This window comes from Dama dama, chromosome 22 (genome assembly GCF_033118175.1).
Source record: "Dama dama isolate Ldn47 chromosome 22, ASM3311817v1, whole genome shotgun sequence".
Taxonomy (NCBI): domain Eukaryota; kingdom Metazoa; phylum Chordata; class Mammalia; order Artiodactyla; family Cervidae; genus Dama; species Dama dama.
Window position 1 is genome coordinate 44,625,699 of NC_083702.1, and position 23,905 is coordinate 44,649,603.

At 45.1% G+C, this 23,905-nt stretch overlaps 1 protein-coding gene and 1 pseudogene across 1 annotated transcript; one reads left to right on the plus strand and one right to left on the minus strand.

The window, feature by feature from the left end:
• The first annotated feature begins 1,309 nt into the window (after positions 1–1,309).
• On the plus strand, positions 1,310–23,804 carry LOC133043109 (apolipoprotein L3-like). Its single transcript, XM_061123973.1, has 4 exons — positions 1,310–1,336; positions 1,652–1,739; positions 17,842–17,962; positions 20,630–23,804. The coding sequence occupies exons 1-4, from the start codon at positions 1,310–1,312 to the stop codon at positions 21,516–21,518; spliced, it is 1,125 nt and encodes a 374-aa protein (XP_060979956.1). The 3' UTR covers positions 21,519–23,804.
• On the minus strand, positions 16,397–17,556 carry LOC133044036 (zeta-crystallin-like; annotated as a pseudogene).
• Positions 23,805–23,905: the final 101 nt, after the last annotated feature.

The following is a 23,905-nucleotide window of genomic DNA, read 5'->3' on the forward strand; positions in this document are numbered from 1 at the left end:
AAAGGGGAAAGTGAATGCCCTCACGTCTGAGTGGCTCAAGTCAAACAAACACTCTGCCCACCAGGCCCCACCTTGGGCTTATCCCACTCTCCCTGCTGACTTCTTTAGAGAAACAATCCCAGTCCTGACATGCCAGGTCCTATCAGGTCGGCACATCCTACCTTGGGCTCCGAATAGGCAGACCTGCCAACAACAGACTGTGAGACCTTTGGCCAATCACTCCTTCACCACATGGTGTCTTCCCAGCACCCTCTGTCCCCTGCATCAGGCCTTGCAGCCCTGACGGAAGGTCAGGTGGACCTCCATGGGGGGAGTCCAGGCCCACTGCAGCCCCTTCTGCTTGACAAAAAGTCCACCACCTGCAAGACCCTCAGACTGTAGGAACATTATCTCCTCTGTTACTTCATCTGTAAAACAAAGCCAACAATTCTTAGAGTTGATGTTTCAGGTTAAACAGGAAATACATGGACATGCTCAGCTCTTCTTTTTGCTCAGGATCCAAACAGGAAACACAGCTAGTTTATGTTTTAGACTTTTTGAGTCAGGGCACTAGCCTTCCTGTAAAAGTCCTCAATTTGGAGAGAAGTATATCTGTTGTCAAGTAGAAATAACCTGGGTTAGAATTAGCAGTATGCTATTAGTCCTTCCCACAAATTTCTGCTATTGTTGTTGTTGTTATTTAGTTGCTAGGTCATGTCCAACTCCTATGACAAAATGGATTGTAGCCTGCCAGGCTCCTTCTGTCCATGGGATTCCCCAGGCAGGAATACTGGAGTGAGTTGTCATTTCCTTCTCCAAGGGATCTTCCTGACCCAGGGATTGAACCTGTATCTCCTGCATTGGTAGGCGAATTCTGTACCACTGAGGCACCTGGGGTCCCCCAGGAACTTCTTCATTCATCCAGGGGCATGGACCACCAAAGCTGGGCCTCCTTGAATGTGTCACTGGGCCCCAAAGGCCCTGGTGCAGTCCATGCCATCAAGACCAAGTCTACAGGTACCTGATCAAAAGGGATAGAGGTGGGACATGGACAAAGTGGCTGAGGAGTGGCCTTAGGCCCCTCTCCCAGGTACCATGGGAGCAGAGCAGGGGAGAGTGGACTCTGCAGGGGAGGTCCTGGAGGGCTTCTCAGAGGAGGTGATTCCAATTTGAGTTTTACAGGATGAGCATGATTTTTCCAGGTGGTATAAGCAGGTGTCCCTGGCAGAGGGTCCTAGAACCCACATGGGCCTGGCAATCAGCGGCAGCAGTATGACCTGTATGTGGTGAGCAGCTGGTATGTTCAGGAACTGTGCCATGTGCTGGTGGCATGAAGGTGAATGAGGCAGGCAGGCTGGTAAGTGTGTGTGGGGAGGGAGGAGGGATACAGAGGGAATGCTGGGAAGATGCTCACGGGCAGGGGGAGTGATTGGCCAAGAGCCTCATGGTCTGTTGGTGGCAAGACTTCCTTTTCAGAGCCTAAGGCAGGATGTGCTGACCTGATAAGAACCTGGTATGTCAGGACTGGGCTTATTTCTCTCAGGCGGTCAGCAGGGAGGGTGGGATAAACCCAGGGTGGGGCCTGGTGGGCAGAGTGTTTGTTTGACTTGAGCCACTCAGAAGTGAGGACATTCACTTTCCCCTTTTCTTCTCCGGGTATATCTGGGTCCAGAAGTTGTGTGTAGTCACTGCAGAGAGGCACATCTGCAGATCTGAGAACACTGGATCTTGCTCACATTCGGCCAGAGGAAGACTCCTGGGTAAGCGGTCCTACTCCTGGGGTAGGACCCCACCCACCTCCCTATCCTCAGGATGAATGTCTGGGGAAAGGATGATTGTCACTAGCTGACAGAGAAAGGAAATGGAAGCTCAGAGAGCTCATGGCTGAGACGGCAGGTTAAGCAGGGGCAGAGCCTGGATGTGGAGGCAGGTGTGTCTGAGGGCTTCCTCCCGTCCCCCTGGGCCCCTGAACAGTGCAGAGGGAGGGAGACACCTGCTCGGGTAGGCTCAGCTCGGGATGTGGACTCCTGAGACGTGAGTGATGACCCCAGAAAGAAGGTGGGTGTTGAGGGTACACAGTCTGTTGGGAAATTTGTAGGAGGCAGAGGGGATGGAGGAGGTCAGATCCTCTCCTCCTATGGCCTGGCCAACTTGAGGCTGCCCCCAGGTGCTGTGCTGAGGCTGATGGGGAAAGGGTTCCTTCTGACATACAAGGAATCCAGGCTCATCACCACCCTGTCTCTGAGGGCCTGTTCAGTGCCTGACCCTGGGGGACACCGAGCCCTGAGAGGGGAGGGGCAGGAGACCAAGTGGGGAGACCCAGGGCTTTGGCTTCCTGTGCTTGCCAGGCCCTCAGCTCAGTGATCCTCTGCGGAGGAGGATGGCCTTGATAGAGGAAGTGAGAAGGGCTTACTGCACTATGTTTGTGTTATGATCCCGGTTTTGCAATATTAAGATAAAAAAAGCCAAACTGTAGACATGTCAGTATAACAAGAGGAGCATGACCTTAGATCTATGTGTTCAGACAGGCAGAGACAAACCTAGAAACTTTGGGCTTATTAAATTCACATTCCTAGGACTTTCCTGGCAGTCCTGTGGTTAAGACTCCAAGTTTCCACTGAAGGTCGTGTTGGTTCCATCTCTGGTCAGGGAACTGAGATCCCACATGCTAGGAGGCCCAGCTAAAACAAAAAATAAAAGTAAAAAGAGAATAAAGTGTACACTTTTATCAGTTTTAAAAATTTAATAAAATCACATTCCCAAACTAAATACCCATGTCAGAAGGCCTAGTCTTGGCCTCTGCTCTACCCACAGAGAGCTGTGTGACCCTGGGCAAGACACCTCCTGGGGAATTGCTTGTTCAGATTTCTTACTTGTTTTTAAAAAGCTGATTTCAGTCTGCTCATGTGGGTTTGTAGCTCCTATGGCTGTTGAGGATGTTCACCCTTACAACATCTTGATGATGTTGTAAATAATGTAAACACTGTCTCAAGGTCTCTTGTATTCTGATCTGGTTTATGGTGTCCTTTGCAATTTTTTTTTTCTTTATTAGTTGGAGGCTAATTACTTCACAACATTTCAGTGGGTTTTGTCATACATTGATATGAATCAGCCATGGAGTTACATGTATTCCCCATCCCGATCCCCCCTCCCACCTCCCTCTCCACCCGATTCCTCTGGGTCTTCCCAGTGCACCAGGCCCGAGCACTTGTCTCATGCATCCCACCTGGGCTGGTGATCTGTTTCACTATATACATGCTGTTCTTTCGAAACATCCCACCCTCACCTTCTCCCACAGAGTTCAAAAGTCTGTTCTGTACTTCTGTGTCTCTTTTTCTGTTTTGCATACAGGGTTATCATTACCATGTTTCTAAATTCCATATACATGTGTTAGTGTGCTGTACTGTTCTTTATCTTTCTGGCTTACTTCACTCTGTATAATGGGCTCCAGTTTCATCCATCTCATTAGAACTGATTTAAATGAATTCTTTTTAATGGCTGAGTAATATTCCATGGTGTATATGTACCACAGCTTCCTTATCCATTCATCTGCTGATGGGCATCTAGGTTGTTTCCATGTCCTGGCTATTATAAATAGTGCTGCGATGAACACTGGGGTGCACCTGTCTCTTTCAGATCTGGTTTCCTCAGTGTGTATGCCCAGAAGTGGGATTGCTGGGTCATATGGCAGTTCTATTTCCAGTTTTTTAAGAAATCTCCACACTGTTCTCCATAGTGGCTGTACTAGTTTGCATTCCCACCCACAGTGTAAGAGGTTTCCCTTTTCTCCACACCCTCTCCAGCATTTATTGCTTGTAGACTTTTGGATAGCAGCCATCCTGACTGGCGTGTAATGGTACCTCTTTGTGGTTTTGATTTGCATTTCTCTAATAACGAGTGATGTTGAGCATCTTTTCATGTGTTTGTTAGCCATCTGTATATCTTCCTTGGAGAAATGTCTGTTTAGTTCTTTGGCCCATTTTTTGATTGGGTCATTTATTTTTCTGGAATTGAGCTGCAGGAGTTGCTTGTATATTTTTGAGATTAATCCTTTGTCTGTTGCTTCATTTGCTATTATTTTCTCCCAATCTGAGGGCTGTCTTTTCACCTTACTTATAGTTTCCTTTGTTGTGCAAAAGCTTTTAAGTTTCATTAGGTCCCATTTGTTTAGTTTTGCTTTTATTTCCAATATTCTGGGAGGTGGGTCATAGAGGATCTTGCTGTGATTTATGTCGGAGAGTGTTTTGCCTATGTTCTCCTCTAGGAGTTTTATAGTTTCTGGTCTTACATTTAGATCTTTAATCCATTTTGAGTTTATTTTTTGTGTATGGTGTTAGAAAGTGTTCTAGTTTCATTCTTTTACAAGTGGTTGACCAGTTTTCCCAGCACCACTTGTTAAAGAGGTTGTCTTTTTTCCATTGTATATCCTTGCCTCCTTTGTCGAAGATAAGGTGTCCATAGGTTCGTGGATTCATCTCTGGGCTTTCTATTCTGTTCCATTGATCTATATTTCTGTCTTTGTGCCAGTACCATACTGTCTTGATGACTGTGGCTTTGTAGTGGAGTCTGAAGTCAGGCAGGTTGATTCCTCCAGTTCCATTCTTCTTTCTCAAGATTACTTTGGCTATTCGAGGTTTTTTGTGTTTCCATACAAATTGTGAAATTATTTGGTCTAGTTCTGTGAAAAATACCATTGGTAGCTTGATAGGGATTGCATTGAATCTATAGACTGCTTTGGGTAGAATAGCCATTTTGACAATATTGATTCTTCCAATCCATGAACACGGTATGTTTCTCCATCTGTTTGTGTCCTCTTTGATTTCTTTCATCAGTGTTTTATAGTTTTCTATGTATAGGTCTTTTGTTTCTTTAGGTAGATATACTCCTAAGTATTTTATTCTTTTTGTTGCAATGGTGAATGGTATTGTTTCCTTAATTTCTCTTTCTGTTTTTTCATTGTTAGTGTATAGGAATGCAAGGGATTTCTGTGTGTTAATTTTATATCCTGCAACTTTACTATATTCATTGATTAGCTCTAGTAATTTTCTGGTAGAGTCTTTAGGGTTTTCTGTGTACAGGATCATGTCATCTGCAAACAGTGAGAGTTTCACTTCTTCTTTTCCTATCTGGATTCCTTTTACTTCTTTTTCTGCTCTGATTGCTGTGGCCAAAATTTCCAACACTATGTTGAATAGTAGTGGTGAGAGTGGGCATCCTTGTCTTGTTCCTGATTTCAGGGGAAATGCTTTCAATTTTTCACCATTGAGGGTGATGCTTGCTGTGGGTTTGTCATATACAGCTTTTATTATGTTGAGGTATGTTCCTTCTATTCCTGCTTTTTGGAGAGTTTTAATCATAAATGAGTGTTGAATTTTGTCAAAGGCTTTCTCTGCATCTATTGAGATAATCATATGGTTTTTATCTTTCAATTTGTTAATGTGGTGTATTACATTGATTGATTTGCGGATATTGAAGAATCCTTGCATTCCTGGGATAAAGCCCACTTGGTCGTGGTGTATGATTTTTTTAATATGTTGTTGGATTCTGTTTGCTAGAATTTTGTTAAGGATTTTTGCATCTATGTTCATCAGTGATATTGGCCTGTAGTTTTCTTTTTTTGTGGCATCTTTGTCTGGTTTTGGAATTAGGGTGATGGTGGCCTCATAGAATGAGTTTGGAAGTTTACCTTCTTCTGCAATTTTCTGGAAGAGTTTGAGTAAGATAGGTGTTAGCTCTTCTCTAAATTTTTGGTCGAATTCAGCTGTGAAGCCATCTGGTCCTGGGCTTTTGTTTGCTGGAAGATTTTTGATTACAGTTTCGATTTCCTTGCCTGTGATGGGTCTGTTAAGATCTTCTATTTCTTCCTGGCTCAGTTTTGGAAAGTTATACTTTTCTAAGAATTTGTCCATTTCATCCAAGTTGTCCATTTTATTGGCATAGAGCTGCTGGTAGTAGTCTCTTATGATCCTTTGTATTTCAGTGTTGTCTGTTGTGATCTCTCCATTTTCATTTCTAATTTTGCTAATTTGGTTCTTCTCTCTTTGTTTCTTAATGAGTCTTGCTAATGGTTTGTCAATTTTGTTTAGTTTTTCAAAAAACCAGCTTTTAGCTTTGTTGATTTTTGCTATGGTCTCTTTAATTTCTATTGCATTTATTTCTGCCTTAATTTTTAAGATTTCTTTCCTTCTGCTAACCCTGGGGTTCTTCATTTCTTCCTTCTCTAATTGCTTTAGCTGTAGAGTTAGGTTATTTATTTGGCTTTTTTCTTGTTTCTTGATGTAAGCCTGTAATGCTATGAACCTTCCCCTTAGCACTGCTTTTACAGTGTCCCATAGGTTTTGGGTTGTTGTGTTTTCATTTTCATTCGTTTCTATACATATTTTGATTTCTTTTTTGATTTCTTCTATGATTTGTTGGTTATTCAGAAGCGTGTTATTTAGCCTCCATGTGTTTGAATTTTTAACAATTTTTTCCCTGTAATTGAGATCTAATCTTACTGCACTGTGGTCAGAAAAGATGACTGGAATGATTTCAATTTTTTTGAATTTTCCAAGACAGGATTTATGGCCCAGGATGTGATCTATTCTGGAGAAGGTTCCGTGTGCACTTGAGAAAAAAGGTGAAGTTGATTGTTTTAGGGTGAAATGTCCTATAGATATCAATTAGGTCTAGCTGGTCCATTGTGTCATTTAAGGTTTGTGTTTCCTTGTTAATTTTCTGTTTAGTTGATCTATCCATAGTTGTGAGTGGGGTATTAAAGTCTCCCACTATTATTGTGTTATTGTTAATTTCCTCTTTCATACTCGTTAGTGTTTGCCGTATATATTGTGGTGCTCCTATGTTGGGTGCATATATATTTATAATAGTTAGATCTTCTTCTTGGATTGATCCTTTGATCATTATGTAGTGTCCTTCTTTGTCTCTTTTCACAGCCTTTATTTGAAAGTCTATTTTATCTGATATGAGTATTGCGACTCCTGCTTTCTTTTGGTCTCCATTTGCATGAAATATTTTTTTCCAGCCCTTCACTTTTAGTCTGTATGTGTCCCTTGTTTTGAGGTGGGTCTCTTGTAGACAGCATATATAGGGGTCTTGTTTTTGTATCCATTCAGCCAATCTTTGTCTTTTGGTTGGGGCATTCAACCCATTTACATTTAAGGTAATTATTGATAGGTGTGGTCCCGTTGCCATTTACTTTGTTGTTTTGGGTTCACGTTTATACAACCTTTCTGCATTTCCTGTCTAGAGAAGATCCTTTAGCATTTGTTGAAGAGCTGGTTTGGTGGTGCTGAATTCTCTCAGCTTTTGCTTATCTGTAAAGGTTTTGAATTCTCCTTCATATCTGAATGAGATCCTTGCTGGATACAGTAATCTAGTTTGTAGGTTATTTTCTTTCATTACTTTCAGTACGTCCTGCCATTCCCTTCTGGCCTGGAGGGTTTCTATTGATAGATCAGCTATTATCCTTATGGGAATCCCTTTGTGTGTTATTTGTTGTTTCTCCCTTGCTGCTTTTAAGATTTGTTCTTTGTGTTTGATCTTTGTTAATTTGATTAATATGTGTCTTGGGGTGTTTCGCCTTGGGTTTATCCTGTTTGGGACTCTCTGGGTTTCTTGGACTTGGGTGGCTATTTCCTTCCCCATTTTAGGGAAGTTTTCAGCTATTATCTCCTCGAGTATTTTCTCATGGCCTTTCTTTTGGTCTTCTTCTTCTGGGACTCCTATGATTTGAATGTTGGGGCGTTTCACATTGTCCCAGAGGTCCCTGAGGTTGTCCTCATTTCTTTTGATCCTTTTTTCTTTTTTCCTCTCTGCTTTATTTATTTCCACTATTTTATCTTCTACCTCACTTATCCTATCTTCTGCCTCCGTTATTCTACTCTTGGTTCCCTCCAAAGTGTTTTTGATCTCATTCATTGCATTATTCATTTTTAATTGACTCTTTTTTATTTCTTCTCGGTCTTTATTAAACATTTCTTGTATCTTTTCAATCTTTGTCTCCAGGCTATTTATCTTTAACTCCATTTTGTTTTCAAGATTTTGGATCATTTTTATTATCATTATTCTAAATTCTTTTTCAGGTAGATTCCCTATCTCCTCCTCTTTTGTTTGGCTTGGTGGGCATTTTTCATGTTCCTTTACCTGTTGGGTACTTCTTTGCCTTTTCATCTTGTTTAGATTGCTGTGTCTGGAGTGGGCTTCCTGTATTCTGGAGATCTGTGGTTCCTTTTTATTGTGGAGGATTTATCCAGTGGGTGGGGTTAGACGATTGGCTTGTCAAGGTTTCCTGGTTAGGGAAGCTTGCGTCAGTGTTCTGGTGCGTGGAACTTGATTTCTTCTCTTTGGAGAGCAATGGAGTCCCCAGTAATGAGTTTTGAGTTGGGTCTATGTGTTAGGTGTGACCTTGGGCAGCCTGTATGTTGACGTTCAGGGCTATGTTCCTGCGTTGCTGGAGAATTTGCGTGGTATGTCTTGCTCTAAAACTTATTGGCTCTTGGGTGGTGGGTGGTTTCAGTGTAGGTATGGAGGCTTTTGGATGATCACTTATTACTTAAAGTTCCATGTAGTCAGGAGTTTTCTGGTGTTCTTAGGTTTTGGGCTTAAGTTTCCTGCCTCTGGATTTCAGTTTTATTCTTCCTGTAGTCTCAGGACTTCTCCAACTATACAGCACTGATAATAAAACTTCTAGGTTAATGGTGAAAAGATTCTCCCCCGTTAGGGACACCCAGAGAGGTTCACAGAGTTACATGAAGAGGAGAAAAGGGAGGAGGGAGATAGAGATGAGCAGGAGGAGAAAAAGGGGGACTCAAGAGGAGAGAGACAGATCTACGCAGCTGTCTGTTCCCAGAGTGTTCTCCGTATCTCAGACACCTACAAAGATTCACAGAATTGGATTGGGAAGAGAAGGGGAAAGGAGGAAATAGAGGTGTCCTGAGGTAGAAAACAGAGAGTCAAGATTGGGAGAGAATAATCTTCGGTTTAAAGATAGGGCTTCTCTTCCTTTTTTTTTTTTTTGTAAGGTTATAGTGTATTGAAAATGAAAATTAAGGAGTAGTAGAGTAGTACTAGAGGACTTTAAAAGAAATAAGAGAAAAAGAAAAATAGAAAAAAAGAAGAGAAAAAGGAAAGAAAAAAAAGAAGAAAAAAGAAAAAAAGAAAAAAAAAAGTAAGAGAAAAAAAAATTTTTTTTTCTCTAATTAAAAAAATCGTAAACATCTATGAAAATGAAAGTGAAGGAGTAATGGGGGAGTAATAGGGAATTTTAAAGGAAAATAAACGAGAAAAAATAAAAAAAGAAAAAAAATTTTTTTTTTTTTTTTCCTTCCTTACTTAGAAAAAAAAAAAAGGAAAAATATATCTAGGAATTTCTCTGGAGCTGTTGCGGTCAGTGTGGGTTCGGCTCAGTTTCAGATAGCTCCTCGTTCCAGCTTATACTTCTCGATATCTATAGGGCCCTTCCGGTATAGTCCGTGTTTTCTACGGGGATTTTAATCTGTTGCACCAGTCCCTTCTGAAGCGGTTCCCTTTGTTTATTTGGCTTCTGTTTGCCAGTCTCTTCAGAGCCTCATTTCCACCCTGACACAGGCGGGCGGAGGTGGACTCTTATTCAGGTAGCTAGTTCCGTCGCTCTGCGGGGAGGGGCTGGCACTGCGGGTCGGGGCTGGCGCTGCCGGGAGGGGCTGATGCTGCGGGGACGGGCTTGCGCCGCGGGGACGGGCTGGGGCTGACGGGAGGGGCTGACGCTGCTTTCTCCGTCTGCGTTGCTCAGGCTCCCGGCTGTTCTATATGGAGCGCGCCCCGCGCTGCGAGAGGTTCCAGCCCTCGGGTGTTCCACAAAAGCGTGGAACGAAAAGCTGCGCCTGCTCTCTGTGCCTTCCCCGTCAGAGCGGTCCAGGCAGCGAGGGGCTTGATGGGCGCGCTATCCCCAGGTGTGGCGCACCCACTCCCTTCCGCGGGCCCAGTTTCAGTTTCCGCTGGCGCCAGTCGGGTGCGCGCGCCTTCTGCCCTCCGCGTCCCCAGCCCCAGTCCCCGCCCGCGCCGGTCGGGTGCCTGCGCCCTGTGTCTCGCCGCGACCTTCCCCTCCCCTCTGCCTCCTGCCTCCGGCGGGGCTGGGTCGGTCCGTAGCCTGCGAGCTCTTCTCTGGACCCTCTCGGTCCCTTTGTTCTGCGAACGGCCGGCAGTGTGTTCGGGCCGGTTAATTTTCTCTCTCTCTTTTGGTCTCCCACAGTTCAAGTTGGCAACTCACAGAAGCTCCCTCCGATTGTCCTCAGGGCACTCAGGCCCGGACCCTACCCCAAGCAATGCCGCCCAAGACTCCCTTCTCGGGACGGATCTCCGTCGTTAGCTCTTTTGTCTCACTTTTTATCTTTATATTTTGTCCTACCTCCTTTCGAAGACAATGGGCTGCTTTTCTGGGCGCCTGATGACCTCAGCTAGTGATCAGAAGTTGTTTTGTGAAGTTTGTTCTGCATTCAGTTCAGAACCAAAATAAATTTTTTATATATAAAGACCTAAAGCTTTTTTTTTTTAAAGACCACTGAGAATGGGAAAGTCTGAAAGGATGGACACTCTCATATATTAGGAGTGCGAACATAAATTATGACAGTTTCTTTGCGTAACAGTGTGACTCAAGATGTAAATGTTTTAGGTATTGATGCCTTGTAATTTAGTAATTCTACTTCTAGAAATAGCTCAAGGAAACAGCCTCAAATGTGAGTGAAGTTTAATACAAGGAGAATGTTCTTTTTTTTTTTTATCTTCTTTTTTTTTTTTTTTCATTTATTTTTATTCGTTGGAGGCTAATCACTTTACATTACCACAGTGGGTCTTGTCATACATTGACATGAATCAGCCATGGATTTACATGTATTCCCCGTCCTGATCCCCCATCCCACCTCCCTCTCTACCCAATCCCTCTGGGTCTTCCCAGTGCACCAGGCCTGAGCACTTGTCTCATGCATCCAGTCTGGGCTGGTGATGTTTCAGAATAGATAATATACATGTTTCGATGCTGTTCTCTCGAAACATCCCACCCTCACCTTCTCCCACAGAGTCCAAAAGTCTGTTCTGTACATCTGTGTCTCTTTTTCTGTTTTGTGTATAAGGTTATCATCACCATCTTTCTAAATTCCATATACATGTGTTAGTATGCTGTAATGTTCTTTATTCTTCTGGCTTACTTCACTCTGTATAATGGGCTCCATTACTCAGCCATTAAAAAGAATTCATTTGAATCAGTTCTAATGAGATGAAGGAGAATGTTCTTTATTATTTCCAGAAGGTATTAGAGACAACGTAAAGTCCAGCAGTCAGGGGAGGACAGCAGAGAGGACAGGGCACCATTCGGGGTGCTCAGCCATGCAGGGCAGGGATACAGGAAGTGGGGTGGAGCTGGTGGGACTCCAGGCCCTTGGGAGATAAAGGCTCTTGCAGAAGCAAGGAAGACCTGGGCTGTCGGGCTTGTACCACTAGGAACTTTGTCAAGGCAGACTCGAGCCTGGGGGGCAAGACATCATTTTAGAATGAGAAGAGTCATTTACCAATAAACATATATCCTCAGGTAATTATTTTCATATATTAAATGGAGTAGAGCATAGTCATCACAAACCTGGGATCTGGATCAGAAAGGCTTGGGTTCAAGTCCAGGCTCTGGCACCAGTGTGAAAAACTGGGCTGACCTAAAGTTAGATTAGTTTCAGGACCCTGCACATCATAGACACTGGATCAACATCACCTATTACCAGATAGTAACAGAGTTGCTCCAACCTCATGTAATTTCTAGAGTATTCCTTCCTATCTGTTCGTCCATCTCTGGTTTTATTACTCCTATAACTTCACAGATGGCTGTCTCCTCTGTCATTATCTTCTCCTTGTAACCCAACAGGATAACAGGACTCTGACTTGGAGGAAGTTGGATGGAGATAAGTAACTTTCCTTAACTAGTGACCTACAGAGCGCAGGAGACAGAGAACCACGCTGGGTTAAGTCCCCGCTGGCAATGGTGGCCGTCCCAGGGGAACCCACCAGAGACCTCAACCCTCACTGCTTCTTGAAGCCACTGCTCACTTGTGATCGAGTCCACATTCTGTTCTCTCTTCCCCAAGGGTGAGGTCACACCTACCAGCCTGACAGAAACAAGGAGCTGACGGGAGATCTCTGAGACCCTGCTGCTGCCATCATGAGCTCAGAAAACCTCGGAGACCGCTTAGGTAGGCAGCTGCCTCTTTGCTGGCCAGTTCCTACATGTGACCCAGAATTGAGGGTGGTTCCTCCAGGCAGAGTTAGCCTACAGAGGAATCAAGAACCAAGAAGAGGATGGAAAAGCATACTGGAGCTCCCCAGAGGGGCCACGTGGAGTTCCCCAACAGGGGTGTGTCCACAGAGCCTCTTCCCCAGCCCTCTCCTTGGGAAGCCACTTGCTAGGTGCTCACTTCCTCCCCCACTGCCCTCTAGCAAGTGACTCAGAAGTGAGGCCAGGACAGCCCATGGGGAGGGGGACAGCAGAGAGAGTCCCCAGGGCCAAATGGGACAGTGAGAGGAGGTCCCCCAGGGTCCCTGGAGCTCCTCCTGCCTTCTCCCTGGCCCAGCCTCCTCCTGCTCCCAGACCCTGGGGCATCACCGCAGGCACCATTCCTTTAGCTCTCACCCTGCCGCTCACCCAGCCGCTCTGCAAGAGTCAGCAGACAGTTAACTGAACCCCAGTCTACGTTTGCCACCTCCCACCTGGAGGGGAAGGGTGACCGAGTTGTTCACAGGATCACATCTGGCTCCACCCCTCCTCCACCTGGCTGATCCCCTCCCCTGCCCATCCTGAGTGTCTCTGATTAGGATCCTCTCACATAGCAGTCTTACTCAGAGGTGGGTGGTCCTAAACCCTTTTTTAGAATTAGGTCACACTGGTTTACAATGTTCTATAAGTTCACACCTGCAGCACTGGACTGCTCCTTCTGTGTGTGCTGCGGTGTGTTGCTGCAGCCTCTGCTTAGCTGCGCAGTCGTTGTTGACGCTTTGCGACCCCATTGACTGCAGCCCACCAGGCCTCTCTGTCCATGGGATTCTCTAGGGAAGGATATTGGAGTGGGTTTCCATGCTCTCCTCCAGCTGCAGCGTACTCACCACCAAAACTTAGTTGGAAAAAACCTTATGTCCCAGAATGAAGAAATCACAGGAGCTTAAAATAAGGAGGATTCAAAGTCATGTCCTAGAAGTGTCTGACACTTGAGCTTGATTTCCACCGTTGAGCTTCCTGCTCACTGGCCCTGGGTTGTCCCTTCTCCTGTCTGTCTCATTTTCTTCTGTGAAATAAGAATAATGCCTCTGTGTGTTCATGTACCAGGAAACACATCTTACATTGAGTCCCAGCACCACCCCCCACATATATATATGCTACTTGCCTATGTCTTACCCTCAATTCCGTAATCTCTAGATCCCTGAAATCATACAGGGATTTTGGTAACTCATTTGAGCAGTGATCTTGCCCTGTACTGATCCGAGGTTAATTATTTTCATTACATTCTTTATCCCATTTAATGTGAATATTCTTTTTTTTCACTGCCAAAATATGAAAGCATTCATTTGCAGGGTGCTGCCAGTCTCTGCTAGAAGTAACTCACAAACACACAGGCCCTGTGTTCTCTCTGTTTGTGTATGTGGATTTGCTTGTCTGTTCAGTCCTGTTCCATTCTGTGTGACCTCATGGACTGTAGCCCGGCAGGCTCCTCTGTTCTTGGGATTTTCCAGGCAAGAATACTGGGAGTGGGTTGCCATCTCCTATTCCAGGGGATCTTCCCAACCCAGGGATCAAACCCACAACTCCTGTGACTCCTGCATTGGCAGGCCAATTCTTTACCACTGTACCACCTAGAAAGCCCTCGTTCTCTTTCTAAAAATTACAATTGTAGATTCCTGAAGACATGTAAATCCCAGGATTAGATCATGATTCTGGAGGTTTGGAAGGCCAAGATTATCAAGGTAGTGGTGGTTTCTGGTGGGCCCTCTCCACCTGGCTTGCAATTCCTAACTGTCTTCTAACTGTGTCCTCACATGGCCTTTCCTCTAGAGGAGGGGGCAGGAAGAGAGAGAATCTGGTCTCTTCTTTTCTAATAAAGGCAACAATCCTATTGCATTAGGGCCTCATGCTTACGACTACATTTTACCTCAATTGTCTCTTTAAAGGCCAACCTTCAAATACAGTCACTGGGGGTTAAAGCTTCAACATGTGAATTGGAGGGTGAGGGCGGGAAAAGCAGGTCCATCCATGACCCAGGTGACTCTACCAACAGTGCCCAGGTGATCACTCCTCAGGAAGATGAGTTTTAACAATTTATACTAAAGAGCATTTTTTTAAAAATTTTGCTCTAGAATTTGTTGTAGTTATCATATTATGATAACAAAAGCAGATCATTCTTAAGGCATAAACTTTGTTTATTAATTTAAATAAAAATACATGATCCCTGTCACACATAGATACAATTCTGAAAGGTTACTTCCGTGAGCTGTGAGCGAATCTGGTATCCTTGGCCTCCAAGGAGAAGACTTCAATCCGGAGCCAGAGACAAGGCTGGATCACTCACAGCTTTTTTGTTGTAGAGTTTTATTAAAGTGTAAATGGGGTAGAGAAAGCTTCTAAGATAGACTTCTGAAGGGAACAGAAAGAGTGCCCCCTTCCTAGTTTTTAGCAAGGTGTTATATAGCTGATAGCAATCTGCTAATCAGATAAAAGAAATGACTCAGACAGAGAGTGTTGCACCAGGCTCCTCTCCCACAACATGCATTTTGAGATAGAATGGCACAAGGGGACTCACCTCTGGCCATAAAACAATTGACATGAATCTTGAAGAAAGGCAGATTTCCAAGCAAATGAATAGTTCCATTAACACAGCTTAAGAAAAATATTTCCATGAGAAATACACGTTGGTTAGCTCAAGGTTTGAGAAAAAGTTAAGTTCAGGGGGCCCCAGGTATCGTCATGGCAACACAGGATTACAAGGAACCTTTTAATCTCATGTAGATAAGGGGAAAAAAGTCTGCCACTAGCAGTTTATTTCCTCCTGGGGACCCCTGTCCTTCCTCCCTGACTGTCATCCTTTATTTCTCCCCTTTTCAGTTAGGAGAATATGGCTACTAGGGAAAAGGGGTGACAATTCTGTTCAGACTGCTTCGAGCTGGCCAGGGACACAGACCCTAAATTGTTGAAGCAGCATGTTCTGTTTACCCTCATATTGAGGATCTTTGATCCAGGAGGCCCCAAGCAATAGTTGGAGAAGGCTGTGGCACTTGGAGGAGCTTGAACAACCATTTGTGACTTAAAAGCCTTCGTGTGGTCAGAAACAAGTTGAATCAATCAATAAATATAGATTTGGAAACTATGCACTTGATGTGCTAAGTCACTTCATCATGTACGACTCTTTGCAACCCTATGTACTGTATGTAGCCCGCCAAGCTCCTCTGTCCATGGGATTCTCCAGGCATGAATACTGGAGTGGGTTGCCATGCCCTTCTCCAGGGGACCTTCCTGACCCAGGGATCAAACCCACATCTCCTACATCTCCTGCACTGGCAGGCAGATTCTGTACCACTAGCACCTCCAGGGAAGCCCAACTATGCACCTAGTATCATATGATACCAGAGATAAGGCTGATGTCCTCAGAGAGTACATGGATCCTTGGTAGTCAGTGATTAACCTAGTGAATAGCATAAAATATTGGGGAATATTGGAAAACTAACAGATTTCTCTGGACATGGTTTATCTTGCCCTTCTGAGAGACTGGTAGATGTAGATGAGATTAGTTTAGAAAAGGGGTCTCATTTAGTTCAGAGAATCGTCAGAGTCCAGTATAGTTCTGGGTTAATCAGAGACTAAAGAACCTTTGTAAAGAGAACTAGGCTTGGGAATCAAGCAGTCTTCTTTTGAATTAGCATGATTTAGTCAAAGGTACGGAGAAGGCAATGACACCCCACTCCAGTACTCTTGCCTGGAAAATCCCATGAACGCAGGAGCCTGGTAGGCTGCAGTCCATGAGGTCACTAAGAGTCAGACATGACTGAGCAACTTCACTTTCACTTTTCACTTTCATGCGCTGGAAGAGGAAATGGCAACCCACTCCACTGTTTTGCCTGGAGAACCCCAGGGACGGGGGAGCCTGGTGGGCTGCCATCTATGGGGTCGCACAGAGTCAGACACGACTAAAGTGACTTAGCAGTAGCAGCAGTCAAAGGTATGGAATTAATGATAAGCATTGGTTAAGAACTTCTGTAATGTCCTCCAATGCCAAGTGATCATTAACATCCTATTTCCCATTATTCCTTCATGAGAGGTAGAAGGCATAAAGAATATTCCCAGCTATAAAATATACTGCACTCCAACGCCTATGAATCCTAAGATAAATATTTTTTTAAATAGAAGAAACTCACTGAATCAAATGATGGCTAAGCAGAGCAAATGCAGTCTACATAAAACTAAGGTAAGAACCCTTTTAATTACACAGGAAATCAATGGCAGGATTAATGATTTTAAGAGAAGAATCATTTTTCCTGTAGCCCCACTGCTGTGAATGATATCTTCATGAGCCTGGGCCGCCTTCTCCAGTGAATACCGGGGACCTATTACTGGTCTCAACTAACCAATTCATCCCAGCTTGGAGGGCTGCTGCAAACTGCTGAAATTCGTCCTTGGAGGATGAAGGGAGAGCTACTCCTTTTATGCTAAATTCCTTTGTCATGGATCCTGTGGGTTTATTTCAATAGCACCTCTGGGGCATGAATGACCTCCTCATTCATGTGAAAAAAAATTTAAATCTTCACTAAGTTTGACATTAGCAAACATTTCAATAATCACATCAACTCTTTTTTCACCAACAGATTTCTTAGTTTTATCAATATAATTAGCTTCTTTGTGATTAAACACTTCGTGAGCTCCATTTTGCCAAACAGTCTTTTGTCCTTCCTCAGTAGTAGCTGTGCCCAGAATCTTTAAGCCATAAGCTCTAACCATTTGGCCTGCTGCTCTTCCAGCTCCTCCACTAGCCCCAGGACACTTTCTCCAGCTTTCACATGGGCACTGTGGAGCAGACTCGATAAGCAGTAAAACATGAGATGCTGATGCCAGCTCCTTGTTTAAAGTCCAGTTTTTTGGGGAAGCGTGTGAACAATGTGATGGGTTTCCAGAGCAAACTCAGTGTAGCCCCCAGAGATGGTCCTGGTAGTGAATGTCACCTTTCTTGAAAGCAGATACATTCTCTCCAGCAGCTTCTACTATCCCAGCCACATCTCAGCTAAGAGTAAAAGGTAGAAGTGGTTTTATACTGTGAGTGCCAGAGAGAATATATACGTCCACTGGGTTTACACCACATGCTTGGACTTTGTTAGAACCTGGTGGTCTTCTAGAATTGGTACAGCAACATCCAACTGGAGCTTCAGCACTACGGGTCCACCAAATTAAAAAACTCAAATAGCTCTCTTCAACTTCTGTCACCATGGTGAGATACCTGTTCTAGAGTGGACTGTCAAAATCTGTGAGCCCTCCCCCAGGTCACACAGGGTTAAAAACAAACAAACAAAAAAGCTACCCAATACCATTTATGATCCACCACAAAATCTTCTGTGCTTTCCCAGTGACTCAGACAGTAAAGAATCCACCAGCAATGTGGGAGATCTGGATTTTATCCCTAGGTTGCGAACATCCCCTGGAGGAGGGAATGGCTACTCACTCCAGTATTCTTGCCTGGAGAAGCCCATGGACAGAGGAGCCTGGCGAGCTACAGCCCACGGGGTCACAAAGAGTCAAACAGGCCTGAGCAACTCACACTTTCACTTTTTCTCTTCACAAATTCTTCTAACCTTATTCCCTTTCCTTTCATCTAGATATTGAGATCTTCTTTGAGGATGTCGCTGAGTGTCTCTGGGACATACTGAGCAGGGAGGAACTGCTTCTCCTGCTGACTGAATTCCTGAGGAAAATTGAGGCGAAGGCTGGTTTGTCCAGGTAACCTCCACAGGTGGATCGGTGTGTCAGGAAGGTCACCCACACCCCGCGGAACCAGACTAGGTTTCTCCTAGCAGGCACACCTCCTCCAAGCAGGACCCTGTGGTGGGGGTCGAGGATGTTCCTTCTCAGTATCTCATGAGGAATGTTTCCTCCTTGTCATTTGCTGGCATTGAACAACCTCAGGTTGAGAAAAGATGAAACCTGTAAGGAAGGGGCAGGTTATGTGACCTTGGACTAGTTACTGAGCTGTTCTCTGCTTTGGCTTCATCATCTGTTCAGTTTTATTGTGAGGATACTGAGATCTTGCATGCAATGATCTTCCCATAATGACTGATACCTACTGAGAGTAGGTATTCAATCAGTATTAACATTTAAAAAGCTTGTTGGGAAGAGTTTTCTTTCTGGTGATGAGAACCAAGCAGAATTTCCTTTGGGGCAAGTCAGAAAATCCTGATGCCATCATGTGTATTACTCGGGCTTCTCCCTAGATAAAGCCTTTCTAGTCCCCATCTTAGGAAATGTACCAACCCTGCAGGATCCTGCTGGCCCACAAAGCAGAGAGACTGGAGAGAAACTGGGTGGAGCTGATGGGATCCTGGATCTAGCCGTGCCCACCTCCTGGGTTCTGGGCTTATGTATTAGAGTTTCCGATTTGCATATGTCCAGTGGGAATAGTAATTCAATCTGGTGGACTATGCTGATGGCCTGAGTGAACTGCAGGGTCAGAGGTGGGGAACCAAGTGCAGTCATCTCATCCAAAGGTCCAGGGAGGCCCGGACCAGGGTCAGACCCAGGGGTCAGGGTGGAGCAGAAGGTCCAGGTTGGAGGACTAGTAGGCAGGCTTGGGCAGCAGGACCAGGACTAGAGTGAGGAGAGTGGGCCCCAAGGACACAGAACTGAAGAGGCTGTGACCCTAGCAGAGGTCCCCTGAGTGGCAGAGGGGGACATTTCTTCCCTCCCTGATGGGATCCCCTCATGCTGGGTTAGAGGGCCCTGGGTGACCGTGTCTGCACACCCTGCCTGTGACCTGGATTCTCACTCCATCTACCCTCTTCTGATCTACATGGAGCTCCCCTGACAGTGGGAAGGCCATGTGGCTCGGTGAGCCCTCCAGGGTCACAATGAGTGGCTGCGATTGTGTGTCATTTGAGGAATTCTGAGGAGCCTCGTGCATTCCCACCAAAGAAGAAAATGCTTCCTCCACCAGCTATACAAATGCAGGTCTCTTCAGGCTCAGCCATTCAGATAGGTATTTCCTCAAGCCTCTTGAACCTTTAGAGGTTCCATAAAGTTGCACATGACCTTGGGGTGCAGGGTCATGAAGCTGTCACAGATTAACGTGTGACACCTGAAAAGTCAGTGGTGCTGAGTGCTGGGTCAGGAGTCAGTGAGGTGGGCTGGAGAGTCCAAGAGGAACCAGCACCACATCTCCTGATCTCCAGGCAGCTGGGGCAGTGGATGGACTCAGGGACCTTCTGCTGGGAAGGTCAGGGACACAAGCTGTAGAAGACAACTGATGGCAGACTAAAGGACTGTTAAGGCCTTCTAGTTTTGACTTTGGGCTTTTTTTTTTTTTTTTTTTTTTTACAAATTCGAAGTCATAGGGACAGCCAATGTGCAAAATGTGAGGGCACAGTGCCCAGGACTATGCTTTCATTTGAACCAATGGCAAATTTAGGGGATCCCCAAAACCCCGCTCAGGTTTGAGAATTCCCTATAGAACAGACAGGACTCACTGAGAGCCATCATGATCCCAGTGTATTACAGGAAGCCTGTGGGTTTCCATCAGCCACAGGGCAGAGTCTGGGCGGATTTCACCCCCGAAGAGTCCATTGTCCCCAGGATGCGTTACTGTTCTGGAGCTCGGTGAGTGGCAGGGCACAGGGAACACTGCCTGCCGGGGACACTCGCCCGGCTAAAGACAAATTACCCTGACTTGTGGTCTCCAGCCCCTCCCAGAGGTCGGGCGAATGTCCTAGAGTCCAGCTCCTCCAGAGGCCCCATCACATGTCTCCTTGTCCTCCTGAACAGTGGCCAAAAGGCCCAGGCAGATGAGAACACTCGTATCAGCTAGAATATTCTAGGGGCTTAGGGACCACTTCCCTGTAGCCAAGGGCCAAGATCAGGTTGACTCCTCACCACACACTGAGGCCCTTGAATGCAGGTTTTCTGCTCTAACACCGCCTGTCTTCGTTTCTCTGTGGAGTTCCCACTCACCCACTCTTTCGAAGTACTGGTTTTGCCCTGTCTCTTGAGACATCTCTACCAAATGCATTTTGGTTTTTTTTTTTTTTTTTTCCTTTGGCTGAGCCACATGGCTTGTGGGATCCTCGTTCCCTGACCAGGGACTGAGTCATACCTGAGGCAGTGGGAGTGCAGAGTCATAACCTCTGGACCACCAGGGAATTCCATCCAATATCTCTTTTAAGTTACGAGTATCCTAAGGTGACTTTTGTTTATCTGTTAGAGGATTGAAGAAGTTTATGGGGCATCTAAAATGTATAAAATCTGTGTTTAATGTTGAAGGAGGAAATTTTACTTTTGTAAATTTCTCTTCTAATCGATTTATAGTACTATCTCTGTATTTATGCAGAATAGACATTTTTGAACCTATTTTACAGACAAGCAAACTGCCTTTCTAAGCCCTTGACCCTCATGTTACAGGGAAGACATGAATGCACTACACGAATATCTGAATGAATTGAAAACAGACTTGGCTGGGAAGGACCAGGAAACGCTCCCAAAAGAGCAGCTGGACAGAGGGAGGTTTCTGAGGAAGTTTCCTCGGGTGACGCAGCAGCTGGTGGAGCTCATAAGCAAGCTCCGGGAGCTTGCAGACAATGTAGACAAAGTCCACAGGGACTGTACCATCTCCAATGTGGTGACCCACAGCACCGGCGTTTTATCTGGCGCCCTGACCATCCTTGGCCTGGCTCTGGCACCCGTGACAGCCGGGGCCAGTATGGCACTCTCAGTCACTGGGATAGGGCTGGGAGCAGCAAGTGCTGTGACGGCTGTGTCCACCAGCATCGTGGAACATGTAAGTAGGTCATCAGCAGAAAACAAAGCCAGTCAATTGATGTCAATTGATGTCAAGAAATGGAAGGTGCTCCTAGAGGTACTCAAGAGCAACCCCCACATTATTGTCACAACAGAGAAATTGGCAAAAGCAGAAAAACACCTTGAAAGAAATATCCATGCCATGGAGACAGGTGAAGTCAACCCTGACTCTGCAGCCAATGCAAACATCCTCGTGAGCCCTGGGAGAATCTCAGCCCCAGCCATCCACCAAGTAGAGACAGCTTTGAAAGGCACGGCTTCGGCAGTTACCAAAGGAGCCCGAATCGTGGGTGCGGCCACTGCAGGTGTCTTCCTCCTGATGGATGTGGGCTTCTTGGTGAAGGAGTCAATGCACCTGCATGATGGTGCAAAGACAGCATCAGCTGAAAACCTGCGGCAGCGGGTCAGGGAGCTGGAGAGGAAGTTGGAGGAGCTCACCCAGATCTATAAGCATCTGCAAGAGGACCCAACTCTACCACCCCCAGAGCACTGAGGGTCCAGGGACACATTCAGGGTCAAGGTGCAGAGGCACCTTGTTAGGGAAAAAAGGAGAGTGAGACAAAATTGTTGGAGCTGAGGGTTAGGAAACTGGCATTTCTGCAGCTGAGCACGGGAGGGGAGGGGTGAATGTAGGTGATAGATGGGGAGAGAGAAGGAGCCTGGATTAAGGGAGGAAGGGGGACTAGGGAATGGGCGGGGGCCGAGGGAGAAAACTATTTTTTTCATCCTATGAACTTTTTGTTTTGTATTGAGGAACAGGCGATTAACAGTGGTGAGATAGTTTGAGGTGGACAGTGAAGGGATCAGCCACACACACACACGTATCCATTCTCCCCCTAACTCCCTTCCCATCAGAAACCACTTACTTTGAACTAAAGAAGTCACTGGGGGCAGAATAAAAGGAGAGGCAGGGGAACTAGCAACAAGAGACCAGAAATACAAAAGGGTTGAAAGTGGGAGATAGAGAGGTAGGATTGTTGGGATCCAGGAGAAGCAGCAGGGGCTGCTCTATTGCCCTTCCCAGGGTTTGACGCCCCAGCAAGAAGAGTCTCCTCCTGGCGGTGGCCTCGAGCGCTACTGCTCCAATCACTCACCTTTGATTCCAGCATTTTATCTTAATTAGTCTGTGACTTCTTTTGTCTGCTTGTTTCTTTAATTGAAGTAGAGTTGATTTACAATATTCTGTTAGTTCAGGTGTACATCGAAGTGATTCAGTTATACATAATCTATATATATCTCTATTCTTTTAAATTTTTTCATTACAGATTATTATAAGATACTGAATATTATTCCCTGTGCTATACGTAAAGTCCTTGTTTTTTTAATCTGTTTTATGTATGGTAGTGTGCATCTGTTAATCCCATACTTCTAGTTTACCCCTCTCGCTCTTTCTTTTTTTTTTTTTCCCTCTCTCTCTTTCGTAACAACAAGTTATGTTTTCTATGACTATGAGTCTGTTTTGGTTTGTTCATAAGTTCATTTGTACTCTCTTTTTTTGGCCATGCCAAGCAGTTTGTCGGATCTCAGATCCCCGATGAGGGATAAATGTGGCCATAGCAGCAAAACCAGCAAATTCTAACCACCAGGGAACCACCTAGACTATTTCTTAGATTCTCCATGTAAGTGATATTATATATTTGTCTTTTCTTCCTGACTTACTTCACTTAGCATGGTCACTTAAGTCTAGATCCATTCATGTTACTACAAAAGGCATTATTTCATGCTTTTTATGGCTGAGTAATATTCCGTTGTTTGTATGTACCACATCATCTTTATCCCTTCATCTCTTGACAGACATTTAGGTTTGTCTGTCATGTTTTGTCTTCCATGTTTTGGCTATTGTAAATAGTACTGCTATGAACATGGGGTGCATGTATCTTTTCAAATTGGAACTTTTTCTTTTCCAAACATATGCCCTGAAGTGGGGTCGCTGGATCACATGATAGCTCTATTTTTAGTTTTTAAGGAACTTCTTTACTGTTTTCCATAATGGCCACACCAATTTACATTCCCAGCAACAGTGTAGGAGGCTTGCCTTTTCTCCACATCATCTCCGATATTGATTGTCTGTAGACTTTTACTTGATGGCCCATCTGATTGGTAGGGGGTGATCCCTTATTGTAGTTTTGATTAGCATACACACAGGATGAGATGGTTGGATGGCATCACTGACTCAATGCAGATGACTTTGAGTAGACTCCGGGAGTTGGTGATGGACAGGGAGGCCTGGTGTGCTGTGGTCCATGGGGTCACGAATGTCGGACAACACTGAGTGACTGAACTGAACTGAACTGAACTGAACTGAATAATTAGCAGTGTTCAGCCTCTTTACATATGCTGGCTAGCCATCTGTATATCTTCTTTGAAGAATGGTCTACATCGCACTTCAGGCAGTGACTTCTTGATGACAATGGTGGTGATGATGGTGGTGGCAGCGGCAGTAAGAACACAGTGGATGGAACATCTGACAAGTATCCAGGTGCCCTTTGAGTTCAGGGTGCACTGAGACCAGTGAAGTTCCCATGGAATTCCCAGTGTTGTGTAGGAACAGAGATTGATCTGGGAAAAAAAGAAAGATGAAAGCAGAAGGCACCAACAGGTCAAGGAACTATGCGGTGTGTCAAGGAGATCAACCAGCCTGGGGCCAGCAGATAAGGCCTCACTGACCCTCAATTTCCTCCTCAGTTGGGGATGTAGCTGAACAAGGTATTCTAGGACCATCTGCCTCTCTCCACATTGTGTTCTACAGACTTTAGTTCAATAAACATGAGCTGATTCACTGAGGCTTCCTTGCATTGATTGATGAGCTCAGCTGGGCTCCGGATGCCTGACCTCCTTCCCTGTGAGCCTGTCTCCCAGGGTCTCAGGGAGCTCGTCCTC